The 23,171-nt window shown below is 38.4% G+C and overlaps 1 protein-coding gene across 5 annotated transcripts in view; it reads right to left on the reverse strand.

The window, feature by feature from the left end:
• Positions 1 to 7,884: 7,884 nt before the first annotated feature.
• Positions 7,885 to 23,171, reverse strand: part of ROCK2 (Rho associated coiled-coil containing protein kinase 2) — a 102,689-nt gene continuing 87,402 nt past the window's right edge. For all 5 annotated transcript variants that reach the window (XM_075707213.1, XM_075707214.1, XM_075707217.1 and 2 more), the window contains 13 exons: positions 22,588 to 22,691; positions 22,258 to 22,444; positions 21,821 to 21,914; positions 21,604 to 21,698; positions 20,758 to 20,937; positions 20,356 to 20,524; positions 17,153 to 17,223; positions 16,092 to 16,180; positions 15,286 to 15,364; positions 14,812 to 15,073; positions 13,938 to 14,151; positions 9,433 to 9,545; positions 7,885 to 8,200 (listed from right to left, as the gene is read on the reverse strand). In XM_075707213.1, the coding sequence (XP_075563328.1) occupies positions 9,446 to 9,545; positions 13,938 to 14,151; positions 14,812 to 15,073; positions 15,286 to 15,364; positions 16,092 to 16,180; positions 17,153 to 17,223; positions 20,356 to 20,524; positions 20,758 to 20,937; positions 21,604 to 21,698; positions 21,821 to 21,914; positions 22,258 to 22,444; positions 22,588 to 22,691 (1,644 nt within the window). In that variant the 3' untranslated portion in view covers positions 7,885 to 8,200; positions 9,433 to 9,445. The remainder of the gene's footprint in view (positions 8,201 to 9,432; positions 9,546 to 13,937; positions 14,152 to 14,811; positions 15,074 to 15,285; positions 15,365 to 16,091; positions 16,181 to 17,152; positions 17,224 to 20,355; positions 20,525 to 20,757; positions 20,938 to 21,603; positions 21,699 to 21,820; positions 21,915 to 22,257; positions 22,445 to 22,587; positions 22,692 to 23,171) is intronic.

Below are 23,171 nucleotides of genomic sequence, written 5' to 3' on the forward strand. Positions count from 1 at the left end.
TGAACTATGCACTTGGTGTCTAACTGCGCCCGTTCACGGCCAGCTCACAGGGTGAAACAGGCTTTCCTGTCCTGGCTGATGAAGTGTGGGTCCTGTCAGGGCTTTCAAAAAGTGTTGAGTTTTCTTGCCTGGGGAAACACAAGATCTGAATTCTGGTACAGCCCGCTGAAGTTTCACTGTAACCCTAAATCTCTCCAGCTGTGGATACGATGAACTATGACTGCGCATGTGGTAACAGATAAGCTACAATCTGCACTTAGCCACAAAGCTCAGTTTAACAGCGTGAAAGAGGAAACACGTATCATGAGATTTACTGTCCAAAAAAAGAATGAGGCCGTGATTCCAGGGGTAACAGGTTGCAGGTTTGGAAGGGAGGAGCAGGCAGTGGAAGGTGTGTATAGTTTGCTTTTCCCCAAAACCTACTTCTGAACTGCCCTCGGTGAACAGGAACGTGGTACACAAATGCAAGCCCATCATCTCCCCCACCCTGCGGGCCCCCGTAACGCTCTGCGTTTTGTGCAGAGCAGGACTACGCAGACGCAGATGTTTCTTTGCGTTACTCTAATCCAGCAAAGGATGTTACTGCCTGGACTGCTCAGAACTGCCTGCCCCTGTCTGACCCCGCTGGCTTACGCTGTGCGCGTAGCGGCTCCCTAACCTGCTTCTCATCGATTAAGACAGGAGAGAAAGGAGCGGGGTGGGGTGGCAGACACACACCGCACCTGCTGGAGCTCAGAAGCCGGATTTTAGAGCAGTTCGACTCCTTGGGAAAAGTCATTCACAATCGTTTAGAAGGTCCCGAACAGCTTACTACTTGTAAAAAGCCTTCATTCAGTCCTCTAAATGAGATAAAATTACTCTTCCCCTACCAATCATCATCCATTTAAGAACACAGTAACTGGGGCAGCGGGGGGAGGGAGGACATAACACCTCAGAGCCCACAGAAGAACTATTACAAATTAAGAGCTACACAGATGTGGAGATCAACTCAAATGGGGCAGTTTCCCAGCCACGTATTTTCTGCGATGGTGAGCAGCAACTATTTCACTGCTAATTTTCGGGGTTTAGTTCCATTCCCTTCCAGATTCTTTGATACTTGAGATCCGTATTTATGTATGAAGCAGAACATGAAATGTTGCTTTAATCACTAATAATGGTCTAAGGATGTCCCAGTTTGGAATGTGAGGAAGCTGAAAGAAACCTTAAAATAGGATGTTATTAAATTCTTGGTTTGTACTGACTTTAATTTGCTTGATTTTGAGCTAGAGTTCTCCAAGATACTTAAGAGTTCTTGGAGATGATGGATCTTGATGTTAAACAGGTGTCTGGGAGCCACAATAAACGCTACCGTAAGAACCTGCCAGCTCATCACTTGTGCGGGATCCACTTGCAAGAGCGTGGCAGTCTGACAGACAGACCCGAGTCCTGATAGACCTCAGGTGTTTCCTGCCTGATGGCAAGATAAACATAGAAACATCTTCAAGTTACAGATGTCAGCTATTCCATTCCACCTTGGAAGTGGTCTGGGACAAGCACCATCTCTGTCTTGGAAAAAATCCAGTCTTTGGACTGGGGGTAAAATAAGAGGGTTTTTTACACTACATGATACTCTTGATGAAATTTAATTGGGGATACCTTAAGGACAACTTAAATATTTGTCATAATTTTGTTCATACCCTGTTTTGTTATTTCAGCTCATTATAACAGTCTTGAATTGTCAGAGGCCTAAACAAGTAGTTCTGTATATGATGTGGTATTACTGACTCACAGGAAGGGAGCTGTAAGAGGGCGGTATCTTGTTTTATCTGTCACGATTCCGGAAACTAATTTAAAGGACAGAACCTGCACCATCCTAAAATGCAACAAGAAAGTCAGCTAATAATGATTACAATTCAAATTGAATAGTAACATGGCTCCATGATGAAAATAAATTCTATTTACCACTTTATTGTAATTACAAGTCATCTGTGTATAGGCCTACTCTGGGATGTACATGATTTCTGCTTTTGAATTTGGAGGCTTTGGCCAGCAATACCAAGATGTTGACCTGTCTCACACTATACAAAAAGTGTAACTAGAAGAACACGCTTCCTATGCCTCAGTGTCCCCCCTGTCATGTAAATCAGGACTCTAATGAAGCACAAACTGAGCTTGTGTAAAGCGGATTTTAAGTTACCCAATTACTGTAAGGAGATTCTTTCACCTTTAGGCAATTGACTACCTATAGATTCCACTGAGCTGACTTCCAAGACAGTGACTTAATCTTGAGAGATTTTAAGTTGTTTTCCCTGAAATGCATCATCAGCATGACTGACAGTCCTCATGGTCTCTCTGAGCCCAAGGATGTTTTCCTCTCTCAGCGCTGATGTTTGTTTTAAGCTTGCACATATGCCCACCTTCCCAGGAATAAAACTCCCATTGCTCTCGCTCTGAACGGCACAGGAAGCTTATAGGGGAGCCCCATCACACTATTTATCAAGCCCTTCCATCGCTCCAGAGCACACAAGTGGCTACACAGATCCTACTGAATCCCAGTACCGCAAGACTGTGATATGCCGGACAACGTCACGCAGGCGCGTGAGGCCACAGGATCCAGCAAGGAGATGCAGCCAGAGCTGCACCTAGCTACAGGACCAGCTTACGGAGCGTGTTTGAAAAATGGAACACAGCTGAGGTAAGAGATGACGCGAGGGCTGGCGAATGCGAAAAAAGGTTCAGAGGGTGGGGTTCCTGGCTCCTTCAGCCTTAAAACAGTTAAGGTATGAAATACCTCAGATATCTCAGATACCTCCAAAAAAAGTTTCCACTAATTCACTCGTTAATAAAAAGTAGCACATATCCAAGATACATTGCTAACGTGGCAATTCAATGCTTAATGTCTAAGCAGTTGGCAAGCCAAAGGAAAAGAGGAAGACTGGCAGTGATCCCAAGCCTGATGTACTTCTCGTTGGGTGGCCATGCTTACCCAGTGGTGCAACAGCTTCCAGAGAAAAAAAAAAATCCCGGAGAGCTAGCAAGAGTGATGACAAATGACAAGAACAACAAGATGACCTAAGAGGCACACTGGGACACGACAACATTAAGACTATACATACAAGTAGGCTCACATCTCTGAACAAACGTTGAAGGCCTAGACCTCAAAATGGGGTGACATGACGGAAGCATAGCATGCAGTTGCCTTGGCTGTGAAAGTGTTTCTACATAGCTCCTCCAAGCAACCTAAAAAGGGCTGCAGGGACATCCAATTGCTGTGCTCTCTGCCCTTTCTTTTCAGGATGAAGCAGGACTACATACACTTACAACTTTGTAATTTTGCTACCTTGAAAGGTAGCAATTAATTTGAAAAGATCACTTTCACTTTGAAAGACCACTTTAATCCTGGAGCTTCTCTAAGATTACTGCAGCAAAAGCAGCAGCAGTCAAATCTAGCTTCACACTTGCAATAGCAAGTATCAGGTAGTAACTTGACTTTCTTACCCTTATAAAACAATGCTTCCTGCCTACAAAGGGGCAAAGATTTAAAACCCCAATCCTCATAACAAGGCCTGGTAATTAGTATCCCTGTGCTAAGAGATAACAGTTCCTCTGAGTCCCCACTTCTTGGAGCAATGGTTTTACAGTGAGCTTTTCCATTCATTGCAGTAATTTCCAAGAACTAGATTTGATGTATTTAGACTTAGTGTTCACTTCCGCCACATACATCTCAGCAGACTTGTCTCATTTCTCAGATGAGTGTGTCCGAGTACATCATTGTCCACTTTATAGGCAACTTCAACAAAGAACATGAAGTAGTTTCAGAACTGCTCCATCAACATCTTTTACAGAGATCTGAAAGAAAACTCCTTCCCACTCTCATGAGGCATACTTCAAAGCAGTAGGCAAAAACCCATGATCCATGGGATGCTGATAATCCCTTAAGTGGTTTATAGAATTGTCTTAAAAAAAAAAAAAAGTAATGTTTTCCATTTAAAGTGTGGTATGTGCAGAGATGATAGTCCATAAAGTATTCTGAAGATCAACTGTAATGCACTGAAAAGGTACCAGGCCTGTCAGAAGTCAAGGAGCGTCTGGACGATGCTCTTAGTCGTTCGGTTTAGTTATAGGTAGTCCTGCGAGAAGCAAGGAGTTGGACTCGATGATCCTTATGGGTCCCTTCCAACTCGAGATATTCTATGAAAAAAACAAATTAATCACTATTTTAACATGAATGCCAAGGGTAACTAACCAGGAATGCGGAGAAGACTGAAATACTCCAGTTCCCTGAACTGGACCACAGACTGTTACGTTCTCCTGCCTTAGAAACAGAATAAGGAGGTGGTAAGGGTTTGTGAGAGCTATGCAGGTAAGAAGTTTGTTTTCAGACAAGTTCCCCCTTTTCACAGCAGCATCCCAAATGCAGCCTCCCAAGCACAGGATGAGTGAAGGCACTTGAGACCGAGATACATAAATCCTCTTCCAAGGATGACTCTCTCAAAGCTAGATGGGAAACTAATACATTGTAAGATTATAAAAACAAATGCTCAAATTTCTAATGATCATCTGACACTGCCTTGAGAAACCAAAGAGAAAAAGCGTGTCATTTCTAGCAGCAGCTTTCCTGACCTTGGGGACTTCAGAGAGCCGCTGAATGCTTGTCAAAAATGGAGGTTCAGCGTCTTCAGCAGAGGTAGTACGAGATTTAGACACTTGCAGTGCAACTTCAGTGGTGTTTTAAATTTGGCCACTGTCACCAACTGCCAAGGTACTCGAGCCTCTTGCATGTTTCCTAGTCCTACATGGTACTATGGGCCATGTCACGTTTCGGTTACAGCATCAACCATGCTAAGAAGCACAAGAACCACAGTGTTTCCTCCAGTATGCAGCAGTGGTGCTGGATCGCATGGTGCTTGGCACTGTGAGGGGCTGAGCTTTGGCAGGAACCACTAGAAGTAGGAAACTGCAGTACACAGCTAGGACAGAAGTGGAAATCTCCTTGCAGAAAGGTCTTTGTGACCACTGACACCTTAACTCCCATGGGGTCTTCCTGTCCAGCTTCCGTGCTGGTGAGCTCTTGGATAGGAACCAGAGCAACCTCCCTACAAGTGTCTTGAGCTTCTGGCTCCAAGTTTGACCCCTGATTTTTCCGGAAGGTTAATTTGCAGCTTGGCTATGCTATTTGTTTACTCTTGTGAAACAAAAGGACTTGCAATGAGAGAATTTCTATAGATGAAGTCATCCAGGCCATAAAAACGTCCTGTTTGCTGGGACAGCCCTGTTACAAAACAAAACTGTTTAAACATCAGTGACTTTTAAGACAAATATTCCTTAGTTCAGGAATATGCTCTTCTCTCAAAAATTTTAAAAGGTTACCACTGGACAATGAAGAAACAACACAATCTCCAGGAAGTATTGTTTAAGAGTCCTTTGCATTCCACAGAACAGCAGATCTGTCTGTCAGATCTGTCTTGAGCAGAAGGACAAGTGAGAAGAACAGAAAAGCAGCTTTGCCTTTTGTGTCCTGGGTACAAAACGAGGTTCGTGCACACCATACCATTGGCCAAATGATCTCCACATTGCAGCTCAACACAGCCCATGCTGTTCCTTTGGTTTTGGACAAACTGAGGAGTGCTATGATACTTCCATCCCTAGAGACACTGGAAACTCAAAGGCCGTGAGGAACCTCTGCTAAGTTGGCCGTGCTTTGAGGTAGAGGTCAGACCAGAGGACCTCCAGTGCTCCCTACCAGCCCCTATCATTCTACAATAGCTTCTCAATACAGCCTGCTGTCTGTATAGCTAATAACTATTTGTATATACAAACTGTGGCTAGTAAATATGATAATACAGTACATGTCCTATAATGTCAGGCTTAACAGGGCCCCAGGGACTCACAGTAAATGAGGGTAAGCCAAGGAGAGAAACTGCAACAGATCCAGCCCCAGCATCTGACGGCCTGCCAAAACAGCTCCCTTGGAGTCTGTCCTTCCTCCACAGGCAGCCTGTGCTTGGCTTCCTTTTGAGCAACCCTTGCCTTTCCCATATCTGCCGCAGTAGTTGCCTATATACTGAAATAGTTCAATTAAATACCGGCTTCTCAAGTTCAGGAACTATTTTACCTTACTCAAATAGTTTATTTAAAAATATATATATAATATTCTCCAATTCAGAAAAGGATAGAACTTCCCACAATGTAACAGTTTTTTTAATATATATATAAAATATTTATGCATTCAGTGAATGGAAACAGTTTTACTGTATACATTTTTAATGTTGTACTCTATGCAAATCTGCATTACCTAAAAATATACCGTACGTCTGTAAATCAAAACAAGCAGGGAAAAAACACTGTAGCTGTGCACTGGGTTATAATACCTAACAGAAATGATATGAAAGTTTTAGTTTTGAATTTAAGAACTCACAAACAATGTTTTACTTTGCGAGTGCATAAATAGAAGACTGAATACATTCTGGCTCTGTTAAGCTGAACTGTAGTAGAGGTTACAAAATGTAAATATATTTATTCATTTTCAGTATTTCAGTGTTTCCAAGTCCACCTTTCATGATAGTGTTAAATAAATCATGGTCCTATCCTTCCAAACATTTCAACACTCTTTAAAAAACAAAAAACAAACAAACAAAATTTTAAAGTGAAATGTCCTCCTTCATTGAAGTGTTAGATCATATTTTAAATTACTGCACTCCCACACAATATTTTATATATATATATTTTTTAAATATATATATATATTTATATATATAAAGAGACCAAATAGGAGACTACATTTTTTACTGTCAATATGTTTAACTTCACATACTGTAGTTGTATAAAACATGCATTTTCTGGGATAATTATGAACACGTCATGAATGAGCCCACATAAATTATATCTTTTGTACAACTCCAAGTTAAAAAAAAAGTCAGATTAAGTGCCTCTGAGGCCCTTTCTTCCCAGCTATCAGTTCTCAAAACACAATACTGAAATATTTATCTATGCCTACAGCTATGTGCTAGAGAACCAGATTTAAAATTTTAAAATACATCTACAGTATGTTTTACTTTCCTTAAAGTTTGTGACAGTCCTCAGATATTGTGTTGTGAAATGTAAAAATAGTCACAGATTCTTCTTTTTTTTTCCCAGAAATAAAAAAAACACATCTAGGAGAGTATGCAAAAACAAGGCAAAATGAAGTTTCATAGCACTTACTGAGGGTTAGTATAAGTCAATAACTAATATTGAGGTTTGTAAAAAGGGCTGGAGCAGTTACATGTACAAGCAAATGGTCTACTAATTCCAATGGTATCAGACATTGTTTCTGTAACCAGTACTTCTCCACCCTTAAAACCAGTCGATATACATTCAAAATAGGCTGACATTGATATACTTAGTAGGTGTAAAAATAGTGCACTATTTTTTCTGCCACAAAGCAAAATTGCATCCTAAGAGCTGGTAAACCTTCTTTTTTCCTTAAATAGAGAGAATGGGCAAAAAACTTGAAAAAAAATTAAATTAAGGCAATTAGGTAAAAAAGGGACTGCCCATGATGACGTAGCTGAAACTAGTTATGTACTTCAAACTTATACTAGCTGCTGAGCATTGACATGCAGCTTTTGATAGACATGTACGAATGATATGAACTTCAACATTATGGCTTTATACAAGTGCATAGTTGCAACTGCAATAAGTAACAGTATCTGATTAACAAGCATAAAAAAATAAAGTGGAAAGATTTTTAAAACCCTCTTGCAGTATTACAGTACAATATATATACACAGTATAATGGTCACTTCTTACAGATGCAGTCTATATCACTGTGGTGGATCTTCCTCCTGCTCTTCTTGCAGACATGCTGGTGGCATCTTTACGAAAGCTGTAAAGTCAGTTTCTTCCGTTTAATATTCATTCTTCTCGATCCTTTTATGAAATGTAGTGTGTGTGTCTTGCCAAGAAAGCTTTTGTGGAACAGAGTTTAAAAGGTTACCTAACATATCCTTTTACTATTTACCAACCATTCCTCATTTGATCAGTCACTCAGGAGAATACAGGAAAACCCTCAGAGATTAGTAATTTATATTGCAGCAAAAATGTAAACCTCTGATATATATAGCACAATCTCTCAGGAAAATATATATTTTTAATATATTTTGGGATATGTTTCAGTCTTGCCATAACGGGAAGAAAATGATCACCTTGAATTGGGTCTGCATTCACGGAAAGCAGTTAGCTGAAAAAGAAGGAGGAAGTTTGGTCAGTAAATGCAATGAATGTAAATCTGACAAAAACAGACTTCCTCAAAGTCTTCATTTAAGATGGGCTCATCAGCATACTTGGGAGAAATGTCACGCCTCTGCATCAACAGCACTGTTACTGAAGTATAGCACATCCTTACACATTATGATACCAAATCAATTAAACCCCCTTGTAATATAGGAGGGTAAAGTACAATATGCACAAGGTAATAGTAACTTCTAAAAGATTAGTAATTTTTAAGCTTTTAATACATAAAGATGCAGTATATTTAATTAACGTAATGCTTGTCACTGTAAACGCTAAGCCAGTTAAATTCTACGAGAGCTGGTATCCCAGTTAACTGAGTACACAGCTGAGGTACAGCCCTCGTGCTGCCCGTTCTTTTGTAAGGCTGAGACACACTTACGTACTATTTAAAAGAATTCTTAGGGATTTAACATTTAGGGTTTTTTTCTGTGTAAACGTAACACTGCATCAACATGTAAAATGATTAAACATTGAGAATGATAAAATAGTTATCACTATTTCCAGTACATTCACACTGCATATTTAAGTAAGCCATGGGACAAATTAGATCAATGAACGGCCGTATCTTTTCTAAAGCAGTCAAGGAAACCGCATCACATAAGCTGCAAAGCCCATTTGTTTACGCAGTTTTCAAATGCATGGTTAGGTACCCAAAAAGCACAGCACTGCAAAGGAAAGCTAAGTCAAATTCACTTCATAACACAGGTAGAAAAGCAAAATGCAGAACTCCAGTGATTTCATGTCTGCTAGCCGTAGACCAGTCAGTTTATGTTAAAAGCTTAAAAATGAAAAGTATTTGTAAATACCAATTCTGTTTCAGCTAAAGATCCAACTGCTACAATCTCCCTTTTAGCCTTCAAAAATTATCTGCAGATGTTAGCAGTATTAGCACTATAGATGAGCAACTACTCTGACAACAGGAGATATTTTCTTTTCGGGCAGGCAGACATGAATTTTGAATAAAGATCTAAAATTAGATAAACACTGACAAAGGCAACAACATCCTTTTAATGAAAATGACACCTCTAAAAATTCACTGACATCATGAACAGAATCTCATTTTTACTGTTTAAAATATTAAAATGAGATCTTTTATTTTCTCTGCTTTGAGAAACAAAATCCAACATAGCATGCTGTATTCAAAGGCAAACAAATCCATTCCTCGCTATTCAGATTTACCCCTTATACTTCTTCAGAAATCAAAAACATCGTCATCATCATCATCATCACCATCAATATCATCAACATCATCAAATGACCAATCCCAGTCCTTAAATGCCAGATCAAGTAGTCTGCAACAGGAGGGTTTGATGTTTAATATGTGTCACACTTCTATAAAAGACTTGAAAATTCCATTTGTTATCAATAAACCTTTTTAAATAAAAGACTGTGTTAAGGTAGGTGGGTTCCTTCCTTTGCCTATCATGGAATATGAAGATTCAGTCAGTGTTCATGTAAGCCAGGAATATCGTATTCATTGGAGATTCATCTCACAAATCATTCAATTCTATAGAACACTTACCATATTGATTTTCCCCCCAAAAATTCAGCAAAGACCAACATGTACGTTTCATAAAATTAGATGCCTTCTGTTTTGCTGCTGTTCTTGTTGACTGAGGTGCAGTTTTATATTCTCCTGCTATCCCTTTCCAGCCAATAACGGAAGGCTAAGAATTTTTCCAAGAAAATCAAATAATTTTGATTGCTGAACAGAACATAAAAACCAGCATCATCTGAATTTACAAATACAGTAGGATTTTACTATATCCCAAATACAGTGGGATTACACTATAGAGTTATCCTGCAGCTCATTATTTAAAGCTAAGCAATGCCAAAAAGGATATATGAACTTGTTCTCTAGGCATTGCTGCCTGCGCTCCTTCTATGGTCAATACAGAACAAAAGAAAGCAAGCAAGGCAAACCTTGTCAGCAAATGAGTCATTTTACCTATTTTAGGCATTTATTTTGGGATGGGATGAATAATTGTCTAGAGGCATTAATCTCTTTCTGTTGTTACTGAAGGATCTTAGACAAGTATCTTAAGTTCTAACTTCTCAATTGCTATAGCTACAAGAAATGAAACCCAGTCTAGTCATCTCTCCAGTGAGCTCAATGGATTTTAAATCAGGATTATATGCCAACCATAGCAGGCAGAGACAGAAGCCTTACCCTAACGGAGAATTCAGTGTGTTTTAACTAAAACATGCTACAGTGTTTAATATAGTTAATTGCATGCTTTGAACAAAATGGGTTTCAGGGGTTTTTTGGGTTTTCAGGTTTTAGAAGTTTTTACACTTTTAAATGGGATATATCCCTCAAAAGGCTCAATATTCATTTATTATAAACTATGGCTAATGTAATTTCTAAAACACTTAAAGAATTTATTAGGCATTAAAATATATGAAAGTTGATTTTTTCCAATTTGGAATTATCCTTTTGGCACAATCCAATTGAATGGGTAAGCAGAAATTGTACGGTCTTCATCAAAAACTGCTTTGCCCTTTCTTAAACCATCACAAAGAACAGCCACGAAAACCTTGGAGAACCAATCTCTGTGTGAAATTCCTAGCAGGGACAGCATTTACAGGACCACGCAGGTTGGAAGGGGCCTCAGGAGGTCTCTGAGCCCAACCTCCTGCTCCAAAAGCAGGGTGAGCTGCAAGGCCAGCCCAGGCTGCTCAGGGCTTTGTCCTGTCAGGTCTTTAAAGCCTCCAGAGATGGAGCCTGGCCAGCCCACCAGCCTGCCTCCCTGCCCAGCTGTCTGCGTTGGCTTTTCCTTCTACGCAGCTGGAGCCTCTCGTGGTTCACCCGAGCCCCTTGCCTCTCACCCTCCACCATGCAGCACTGAAGAGCCCGGCTCCGTCTCCTCGACGGTGGGGGCAGGCTGCTAGGACACCGCGCTGGAGCCGTCCCTCATCCAGGCTGAACAAGCCCAGCTCCCTCAAGCCTCTGCTCTGCCCATCCTGGTGGCCTCCGCTGGACTCTCCCCGGTTTGTCAATGTCTGGCTTGAATTTGGGGGCCCATCTCTTCCCTCAGAGGGGGATAATCTCCCTTAATCGTCTGGCATTGGGCTCCTCTTGCTGCAGTCCCAAAGCCTGCCTTGCTGCCAAGGCCCACTGCTGGCTCATCTCCAGCTTGTCCCCAGCCACTCAGTCCCCAGATTTAACTGGCAACTAGATCTTCATTCTTAATGAAGTTTGTAACATAAAATTAATTATTCCATATGGTAAGCCCTTGCACAAAAGCCTCATAGAGGCACCAGTCAGATATTAATTGGCCATAGCAATTACAGTAATTTGTAAGTATGTCGTTTCTAATTAAAAGTGTTTAAATCCATACACGTTTCCACTGGCTTGACAGACCTGCATTAGTAAGGTGATAGGTGAGATGACCTCACAGAACTACACTTTTCCATCTGTTAGGTACATTTGCAAAGCTAACTTGGAAAGTTTAATTGCAAGAATAAAATGGTCTACACATAAGTATGTTCATCCTCCTCCTTCTCTCACCATTACAAAATATACAATATAGGGAGAAAAAAAAAAAAATCACTGAAAACTGATTCAGGCTGGAGGAGGACCACAACTAAAAAGAAGGGTAAGACTAAACACTGTGTTATGAAAACATTTTGTAACAAAGGTCATGAAGACTGAAAGAAAGGTGTTATAAGGAGAAAAATTATTTTATGAGCACCTAAGAACAGCTGTCAACAAAGAATCAGAATTTATAATATACCCTTTATATGTCAACAATAAGAAACAGAAGTAATGAATTAGATTGTAAACACTATACAGAAGAAAAGCATTTCACTTGTCGCCCAAGCTGTCATGAATGTTTCCTTGATTGATGCTTCAATCCAATCATTGATATGTTGGTTAGTTTTGCACAAAGAAACCCTTCAATAATCAGTCCCTAAGCAGTAATTAAAAAAAACTTTCTAACTTCAAGCTTATAATAAAAAAAACCCCTAATCATTTAAAATGCAAATGATGAGGTCAGACTTTCTTTTAAAGCATGTAAAGTAAATCACAAAAATCAGACTGTCAGGAAGTTAGGAGGGAAGCGAAATTAAGTTATTTTGAGTCCTTTTACTACACATCTTCACACATTAAAATACCAGTTTTTTTTTTTTAAGATCTAACTCTTTGTAGCGTAAGGCTGTTTAGGGATAACAGACACATCACAGTAAGAGCACGCTTACACTGCATTCCCTGCTGTAATTCTGGCAACTCACCCAACCCAGTTTTCAACCAGCCAGCTTAGATATTGGTGGCACTCTGGTCACAGAAACAAGGAGAGCAATACTGTCTAGCCAATGCCAAATTATCTCTCTGGGGAAAAATGCTAAGCCTATGCTGAACTGTCCATTGCTGCTGGAATGCTGCAACAAACAAAACAAGTCAGACCAAGCTTTCCACAGGCTGCCAGCAACTGGGGACTGATTAGCCAAGTATTAGCTAGTACTCTAGGTGATGAAAAAAGCAAACTGAAAAAAACCCAGAAATTCTGTACCATGCAATCACATAAGCACTCTGCAGAATGTTATCACTTCCACAATACAGTATAGGATTTTGCTCCTTAAAATTGATCCAGTAATAGATTACTGGCTTTTGTATGGCCATTTTTTTCCCAAAATCAGAGGAACTTGTAAAGACTAATCTTTTAGGAATCATGAGACATGAGCATGAGTCCTTCTAGGCTGAATGAGGAATTGAAACTAATTCTCCCACCCTTTGGTAAGTGCTCCAGCTACTTGATCAAATGGTGATTCCCCCACCTCCCATCTTCCTGCTCTCTTGCAGAAAGCATGAGTGATGCTCAGACAGGTGCCGACCACTGCAGCAACAGGCTCCACGCTGTGGAACCCGCATGGGCAGAGACATAAAAATGACATTCATCTGAACTAGGTTTTCACTGTAGATGCCCAAGAGCATGCTGTATGCTCCATTTCTACACTAGCAGGACATGAATCCTGAAAGCAACTCTTCCTAAATATCAGTGGTAAATGGAGTCCGACACAGATATATATGTTTGGTCAGATGAAACAGACTCTCTAACATACAAATCTACGATCAGGTGTCTAACCTTAGAGCACAGCAGGAATTCAAACACATGCCTCAATACCAAGCAGTAAGAAACAAAAGAGATGTAGTCTTCTGCTATGTGTAAGGCCCTCTAGACTGCTTTTTGAAGGCACCTAATTCTTCCCAAGGTTCATTAGAACCACAAGCACCTAACTTCATTGCTCAACTTCAAATCAGGTACAGTAGTGGCCATCTTGAAAACTGTTAAACCTTTTTTCTTTCTTCTTTCTTTTTTTTTTAAATCTTCACCCCCTACTCCCCCCCCCGACCCTTTGCCTAGTTAAACCTCATTTTCCCTACTGGCTGCCAGTTCACAGGAACTGTTAGGCTACAGATGCTACAAGTTCTGCCTATTACATATAAGAGCAATAGGATGCATTACCAGTATGGTAGGGTTAACTAACAGGTAATGCAAGGTCCTTTAAAAAAGGGAACAAACGTAGTGGCTCTTAGAATTTAACTGAGGTATAAACCTCAGTCATCAAAAAGATGACATGCTAGATCACATGTCGGTAGTCAACAACATTTGTCAACATATACAACATTAATTGTAGTAAAATATTTAAAGCCATAAACTAAATAGCAGCTTTTGTGTCACCTTGGTTTGTTTGGAGGAAGCTGTCGACTTGGTCGTCTGATGGACTGGTTTGGCTGTACCTTCATGGAAGTTCTGGGAGAAGACCGAGCAAAGGGGTCTGGTGCTGGAGGCTTCTTGGGTATTTTTTTCACCAGTCGGCTCACCCATTTTTGCTGTTCTTCCGTAGAATTAGCTAACAGTAGTAGATTCTTTGCCGTTGAAATATCATAGTACACTGTAATAAGAATTTTTGAAACAAAAATGAGTATGTTAGTATTCTAAACACGTCCCCACATCAAAAATTAGTTGTCAGACTACCATACCCTCACAGTCAACACAAAGAGAAATCAGCAGAGAAATCAAAAGCAAAGTGAACTAGATTTTGCCAAACCATGTTTCCTGGTGGCTGACAGTGCCTCCTCCTTACATTTAGGGGGCAACAACTTAGTACTATGGAAGATAAACACTCACACGGAAAATAACAAGGAAGGGTAACACAGAGGTGTGCCTGAGCCCAAGAAACTATGTAACCTGAGTCACAAGGAGTAAACTTCACTGAATATCATCTATTTCATAACTCGCACTAACATTATTGTTTTGTAGAGCAATCCAGCACAACAGGCAGTGTGAGCAGTCTTAGAACTACCACGCTTTACTGCATGATGCTTGCAACACGGCAGGTATGTACGTGTACTGGCCACGCGCCGTTAACTCACAGCAGCGAGCTGATCCTCATGTAGACACCCTCAGAAAGGTTCTGATGGCTACGTACTAATAAAGAAAAGCCTACCTATTTATGTTTAGTTGGTGTCAGACCACTACTAGAATTCTCTGGTCTATTAGAACGCCCTGTGACTCCAGTGACTATATGCATATTCAAATCCCTGCTATTTACCTTTGCAAGGTGCTATAATCTCTTCTTTTTTATCCATGTGATCTTTGTGACATTTGATATGGCAACGGCGACATTCTAGAGCAGGAGGAGGTTTAAACATATGCCACAGTGGCTTCATACAAGCTTCACAATTGGTTGGAAAGTGATAAAGAGTAGGTATAAACTCATGTCCTTTGTGACAAATGCAATTTGACTTCTCCCCCATAGGCTCCACAGGAAATTCCTGTTCCTTTTTGCTCTCTCCTTCATTAGCATATAGAATCTAAATCAAAGCAAAATAATCTCAGTACTCCTATATGACAAACGGAAATTCAGAGTAATTAAGTAGAAAGACTGAGGAAATACAATGGAATGAATTTTTTTCAAGTTCTCTTTTTGGTGAATATTCCATTAGACAAAGTTATGAAAATATTTTTGACAACGTGTGAAATACCATCTTTGTTATGCTAGAAACATTAATTTATTACTGAATACCTGGAATATCCTAGGAATTTCCTTGGAGTCTGCTCTGTACACATCAGTCTGAGTGACTGGTCGGACATGGAAGAGTTTGCTATAGGAAATTATTTCAGTCAGGACAAAAATTAATGTTACCAAAATGTAAACTTAATTTGACAGATTAAGTTAGGATACAACATACCACATTAAGACTTAGAGCCGTTAAAGATTTGTCAGTACAAATTTCTAATCACTTTATTAAAGTCCCATCTTTCAATCCTGCACATGAACTTCCAAAAACCCTGACTAAAAAGAAGTCACAAGTATCCAGCTCTATGTGCAATAAAAATGACAGCACCGACAAAACAACATCATGTGACTTTAACGACTGCGGTAGCCTTCTAACACAATTGTCTCCCCATGCTCCAACCTCTGAATATCCACATTCTGTATTTATTGAGAAAATTAATTAATTTAACTATACAACCCACCCATAAGGACATGTTGTAAGTGAAAATGTACAAACACTGAAAATTACAGCCTCTCTGCTTACCGTTTTTTGCTACAACATGTATGTGAGGCAGGTCTAGCGGAGCTGGAGGAAGCAGTTCACTCCCATCAGAGCTCAACAGAGCTGCCCATATCAGACTGAGCACCGCACTACTGCTGCACCACTGCTTACAACGGACACCTAAGCTCCCAGCTCTATAGTTCAAATTGCAAAAGTATGCCCCATTTGACATTGCACTCCCAGACCGGACCTCAAAGGGCCTTTTGTCAAACTCTTTCTGACAAAGTTCAGCTATAAATCAGAAGAAGGAATCTCACGTGATAATACTTACTCTATATCTAATACCATATAGGGATTAGATTGTTCTTTATCTTGTTCGCTGTCATAGAACAGGATCTTCTTACTGCTTACAATTACATACTGTTAAGAGACAGAAAAGGATGAAATGTACATCTTAATCAAGCTCATCGCAGACGTGAAAGATGTCACAGCAGTTACCACAGATGTCGCAGCAGTATTTTTCTACAATTTTATTAAATGGTAGCTAAATGGACTCAGTAGTACAAATAGTAGTACTAAGTACACGCTTTGCCAATAAATTCATGGCACAACAAACAAAATCCTGGCTACCTGATAAATCAATTTATGTTATCAGATTAACTGATATTTAAACAGATTTAAGTACCTATAAAAAGATAAAAATGAAAGTCTGGAAGAAAGTAAGATAAAAGCTTTTCATTTCGATTTTACTTGGACTGGTAGTGAGAGTAACTGTCATCTTATGATGCCTACTTTACATGTGCAGTTCACAACTAATAGGGATCATACTCACAAAGATCACTGTTATACTTACCAGCATTGCTAGCAATTTTCATAGAAGAGCTAGCTACCTAGAAGACCTCCTATTTCCAGAATTTTGTCCAGAATCAACAGCCTGACTGAGCAGTAAGTGAACTGGTATGAAACTGTGTAGTTGCTCTGGACCCATCGAAGAGGCTACTGAAAAGCAGCAAATGAGCGAAGGATGCACAAGGCAGAATAGTAGTTGTTACTTTTATCTCCTAAATAAAGAATTTGCCAAGGGCATCTGCTTCCAGACTCTGCTGAATTCCAGTTACGTAATACTGCTGGGAATGCTTACGGCGAATGTACAAACATGTGAAGATCGTGAATGGCTGTTCTCACCTCTGGCTGGACAAGGAAGTGTCTTAACCTATTAGAAATGTCTTAGCCTGCTCCTCTCAGACATAGCTATATACACCAGCTAACATATTTTATACATTTAAGTAATGAGAGAACATGTATCAAAGAAAAATTCAAGTGTTGAAAACCTGCAGTAAGTTTAAAATCTAGACTACACATGAAACAAGATCATAAATCTGGTTTTCTTACCTTTTTAACCCATCCAAATTTTTTAGTGTTATTTCTAACAGGCAGCGATAGCCAGCCTTCCAATCTTGATTCTGAAAAAAAGATATGTATTAAAGAACATAAATATTCACAAAACATTATTTTTGAGACTACTGTGCATTTTAAAATAGTTATCGAAGGTCAATAATAAAGCAACAGAGCAAACATGAGAACATGAACTATTTAAAACTACATGGCCTTGCAAAGTTTATCACACTAAATGTACAGGAATAAATTAAATTGCGTATTCCTGAATACAGCCAATAACCAACAGTGCAATCACAAAAAAGTAGTAGGCACAAGGAAGAAGGGGAAGAGCAAGCTTGCAATTATAGCACACACATTCCCTTTAGTAATTTTTTCAAGACTTAAAATGCTTATGTCTATCAACCTTTACCTTTTAAAACAGCATCTGAAGACGTTAGTACAGACCACACAACATCCAGTTCAAGACAAAACAAGGCAAACTACCACCACCAGTAACTTATATCCTCTATATGCCAGGTAAAATTTCAGAAGTTTAGTATTCTAATTCATATTTTTTTTTCTCTGCCAATTTTTCTTTTTTCTAATTCTGCCTAAATCTCCTAGGCTTTCTAATCCAAAATAAGTAATTTTTGGCTAATATCGCCTAGGCTTTCTTATCCAAATAAGTAATTTTTGGCTAATCCTTAGGCCTTCCCTAAATTCAGCTGCCCTTTCACTCGCAGTATTTCCTATTACACTTGCATGTGAGTCAGACTGGATTTATCAACAGTATCAACAGCTCAGCTGTTGTTTGACACATGCCATTTCAGTAGTAACCAAAAGCTCACCAGGATCACACTTTCCTAGTGCTTGCTAATACATAGTACCACATAGCCTTTGACCCTATTTTTATAGCTGCACTTCATACAAGCATTTCTTTCCCCTATGCTTTATTAAGAACTACTCAATTGCAATAATATATTCCTAATGAGTTTCCCACCCTAGCAGATAACCTCTACTGCTAGTGAGGAACCTCCAAGTCAAAAATATTGAAGCCTGAAGTACTAATGAACACAAAACCATGAAAGGAGCATAAACACGCTCCAAAATTGCAAAAGCTATTTTCTTTCTCATCAGAGGGCATTTGCAGGCTCCTGCCTATGTTTAACATAGCGTAACAAATAGTTATTAGATATTCATAGAATTCTCATTTTGTCTATAGAGACTTGAAGCAAGGTTATTTATTCAGGTATGCGCTGTCTTCAAAGTTTATTGCTCTTGCATTGCTGTTGAGGACACATTTTAATGTGCATACCAAATATGTGAGGTAGTTCTGTAATGTGTATTTCGCCTCATACCTGCCACTTCAAATTGCTCCTTTCAACTACACCTGATGCAAAGGATAGCAAGCATAATGCTGATGCAAAAAATCCCTGCATCCAGGAAGCACGTGTAGTTTGTTAATGGTGTGAAAAAAATATGCGTTAAATATTTTCCTATTTTTCTCTGTAATCTCTAATATTATCAAATGAAATTGGACAAAATGAGAGTTTCCAGTTACACTTCTTCATTTCTGGTGTCATTCTATACTAACAGATCAGAGAAAGGCCAGAATATTCCAAAATTTTCACAGTACGTGCCTATAAGTACTAGGAAGGAAAAAAACAACAAAACACAACCATTATACCTCAAATCTGTTGTAATTATGTCAGAAAAATATCCTAGTTTAGATATGATTTTTACTTTAGAACAAAACAAAACCATGCAGATACCACAACAGCAGCTACAAGGAAAAAGTTATGTATGTACTCAACAATTCTTTTATTAGAAGCCTCATAGCAAAAACCAGAGAATGAGGAAAAAAGAGGAAATGCTTTATTCTTTACTCGAGTTTGATGAAGTAATGTCAATATTCCAAAACAAGTTTTGCCTTCAGTGGAAAGGTATTCACACTTTAAAGGAACCTCAAGTGAAATACAGAAATTTGAATGTAATTAAAAAACCCACCTCTGACATTAACAGTAAACAGAAGTTTTGTTCAACACAGTGTATGTGTAGTCATATAAAATGAATACAGAATTAGTAAAACAAAGCTCTGTTTTATCAGAGCCATATCATTTCATTATAGGCTTTATGTATCTGGAAAAATGAATAAATTTTGCTTGCCTGACCATACAAGAATCAAATGTAAGATTCAAAATAAGGCAAAACCATGTAATACTCAGAAGACAGAATTTCTACGAACAAGTAATGTACATTTAAATGGTGAGGAGTCAGATGTCTCCACACATCTTAAAGTCAACTTTGTGTTCACTTAAACACAAAGATTTGACTTTTTGGTATCCAGTATCTTAGGGTCACACAGATAGCTGCAGATACAGGATAGAGGCTACCTTGAAAACAAGGCCATAAGGCTTATTTATTCAATGTTTCACTAAGAACAGTGGTTTTATAAATGGCAGCAAGCATCTGTAAACATTCAGAGAAAACAGGCCAGTTACTTGTTCATACAAACGTTTTCGTGTCTTTGATGGCAATGTTTACTGCCAGATTTTTTTTTTTTTTTTAAATAATGTATTAATAGTGTTAGTTTTGAAACAGAGAAAATGACACAGTAAGAACAAAACCAAACAGTTCTCAGGGATGTCACCTGTGCTATCAACTTCTGTAGGGCTGTGGGAACAAGACAAAGGTTCTTCCTCTGAGTCAGAATCAGAATCGAGAAGCATGCGAGAACTGGAAGGCTTAGTGGCAATACTGACAGAGGTAGAAGAGTGCTGGTAGGTAAAAGACATGGATTCCATAGTGTGGGATTGAGTGATATGGACTAAACATAAAGCATAAAGGAGGAAAAAGGTAGAAAAGAAGTCAAAATAGAATCTCTAAGAAGAGGGCATTAGTTTTACGTTTCATCACATAACACAGTAATTGCAAAGTAACCACCACAATAAACTGGAAAAAAATATTTAGTTTTAATGGGGTACAACAGAATTTTTAAAAGAAATTTCTTTAAATAAATGTAAGATGAATTATGATTACAGACAGATTTAGTTAGTAGGTGGATAGTGATCACTATCAAAGCATTAATAAGATGGTAGAAACACCTGAAGATGAAAAGCCACAGGATCATCAGAGCATTAATTCAACACTTCAGCTTCTATGGTAAAACACTGATATCAAACCAAATAATGCAGAAATATTAATAAAATTAACATTACCAGGGAATCCATCATCTGCCTCAGCATCTCCAGGTCCACTGCCTATGCTACTGTTGTCTAGACCAATGTGTAATGACTGTAGCTGTGAACGAAGCTGTTCAATGTCACTGTCTTTGCTGTCCAGGGTCATCTGGAGTTCAATCCGTATCTGACTCTCTTCTGCTATTTGCTGTAAGGATAAATTACAAGAGTTCTTACTATCTCAATACTCAGTTACTCTGAGAAAATGTAAGTAGAAAATTACGCAGACTTCGCAGTCAATCACAATGTATATACCAGGTATTTCTTTCAGTCACAGGAAATTCAGGAATAGAGACTGTATACACTACCTTAAAGCCTGTATCAATTCAATGAGAATTACAGAAAATGCTATCAATGTTTATAGTTGCAAAAGGATCTTACTGCCTGCATTTCATTTATTTCCTTCTGGTATTTGATCATCATTTGGGTTAACTTTTCTCGTTCAGACTTCAGTTCCATATGCAGTTTCCTATTTTCCTTTTCCTTCCGCCGTACATCAGTGTCAGCTCCACGTTTGACTGGACCCTTCCGATTCATGATCTCAGCCAATTTATTCACAGCCTTCACATAGGGAAGAAAAAAAATGACAAAAAACACACCAATAAATACAGAGAGTTATATTGTGAATATATAAAGTCTTCTCTCCTATCCACGACCAGACACTTTTAATCTAGCGGTAAACTAAGACCCCTCCATATGCAGTACTATAAAGTTACTTTAATTCAATGTACTACTCAAAACTGAAAAGAAGGTAATGATACCATTTTCACTTTAAGCAACTGTTTCCTTTGAACACTTCTACCCATTTAAATTCTCTTCTGTTTCCATTAGCTAGCCCCAAAATGTATCTTTGGATTAAAATGCCACTTGTCCTAAAAAACAGTCTGGATTAAAATCAGAAATATACTGTTTTATGGAACTTACAGAATATAAATCAAAATGGAAACCAGTAAAATACAAATTCATTTGAGTGAAATGAAGATTTTTTGCTGGTGGACTGCATGTGGATTAGGAATTCCTCTATAAGAAATCATGAGGATGCAGTTTCACTACACTGAAAGTCTACTTAGTAGAAGCAAAAAAAAAAAAAAAAATTTTGTTTCAGGGGCAAAAAAGAATAAAGTTTTAATGGTGTATATATAGATAGTTTACCATGGAAAGTTTTCTATTAGAAATTATTTGATTCATGAACACTATCTATTAATTCATTTACATACAGGTACTTACCTGGGTTTTCAGTGTTCTTTCATTCAACAACTGTTTTTCAAATTGTGCTTTAATATTTCCTACATTCGCTTCTTCTTCTTTCAGCTTTGTAACTTCTGTAGCAAGGTAATTAAAAAAAAAAAAAAAATCTATGAAAGCTCATTACAAAAGAAAATAGTACTTTTAAAGAACAAAACTGGTTTCAAATTAAATTACGTTTGGTTCAGAGAATACATACGTTCTTGTACTTCTTTCAGTTTATTGTTTAGTTCTTCTTTCTCATTAGCAAGATTAGCCACATCACTAGTTAGTGTCCTATTTGCTTCCTCCAACTACAAAACAAAAAGTACACGTGACTATGTAACAAAACACATTTGGCATATGAAAGCATTACAGGACAGAAAGAAATACTTCAGAGTGAAACCAGGATAAGGATAAGAGGACTAGCTCTAAGAGGGGTAGGGGCACACAAGAAAGAATGATCAGAAATGCATGGAAGAAACATAGTAAGATATTTCTTTTATTTCATTCATAGAAAATAAACATTTTTAAAATGTCAGGTATCTTGTATATCACTTACCTCTAAGTACGCTAAAGAACAATGGATAACTCAAATTGCAAATGAAACTCAAGCCCGTGTAAACCTCTACAAAAGTCATGATTCATATTACTCACAGAAGCTATGGTGGCATCTTTCTCAGTAAGTTCCTGTTTATGCCTAGCCATCATCTCTTTAATCTCCAGCTCTTTCATAATCTTCTCTTTCTCCAAATCAGAGTACTGTTCTTCAGCAATGGAACGTGCAAGTTGCTCCGAATCTGCTTTGGTCAAAGTAATCTCTAGCTGAGCAGCCAAGGAATCTCTGCAAATTATTGATACATACTATTAACGCTATTAACTTAAAAAATGGAAGGGGGGGGTGGTGGTGTTAAAAAAAAAAAGAATAAAACAACAAAATGCCTTCCTAATCTTTTATATATTAGTAGGACAAGTAGTAAAATCTACCTCTCATCCTGTAACTCTTGTATCTTTTGCTGCATTTCTTTACAAAGTTTGGTCTTTTCCTCACATTCTTCTTTAAGTTCTCGAACTTGCGTCTTGTACAGAGTCTAGAATTTACAGTTGGATAGAAAAGGATGTGACTTGCATATTCTAGCTTCAAGGTGCAGAAAAAATGATACAAGATGACACTGTATGCAATTCTTTAATCACACACTCAATTTTTTTGATTATTTTACTTTGTTGCCGTTTGGTTTAACTTGTGTATTTGTGAATGGACAGACGTATGATATACATTTTATATATTTGAAAACATACTGTTAAAGAGACTCAATGTGAATACCACTATTTGACTGAAAATCAGCAGTATCAGAAACAAGGAAAATCATTAATTTTTTTTTTTCCTACTATTTTAGATCTTTGTTAGAGGGAGGGAGGGAGGGAGGGAGGTAGAATTTAATTTTAACCATACAAATCCATTACAACAACATGACAAATAGCAAAAAAGTATAGGAGGAAGGGAAAAAACCGATTAGGAAAAACATTTGAAATTCAATTTTTTGTGAAATGGATACAAATCTAGAGCTCTA

This window comes from Pelecanus crispus, chromosome 3, assembly GCF_030463565.1.
Source record: "Pelecanus crispus isolate bPelCri1 chromosome 3, bPelCri1.pri, whole genome shotgun sequence".
Taxonomy (NCBI): Eukaryota; Metazoa; Chordata; class Aves; order Pelecaniformes; family Pelecanidae; genus Pelecanus; species Pelecanus crispus.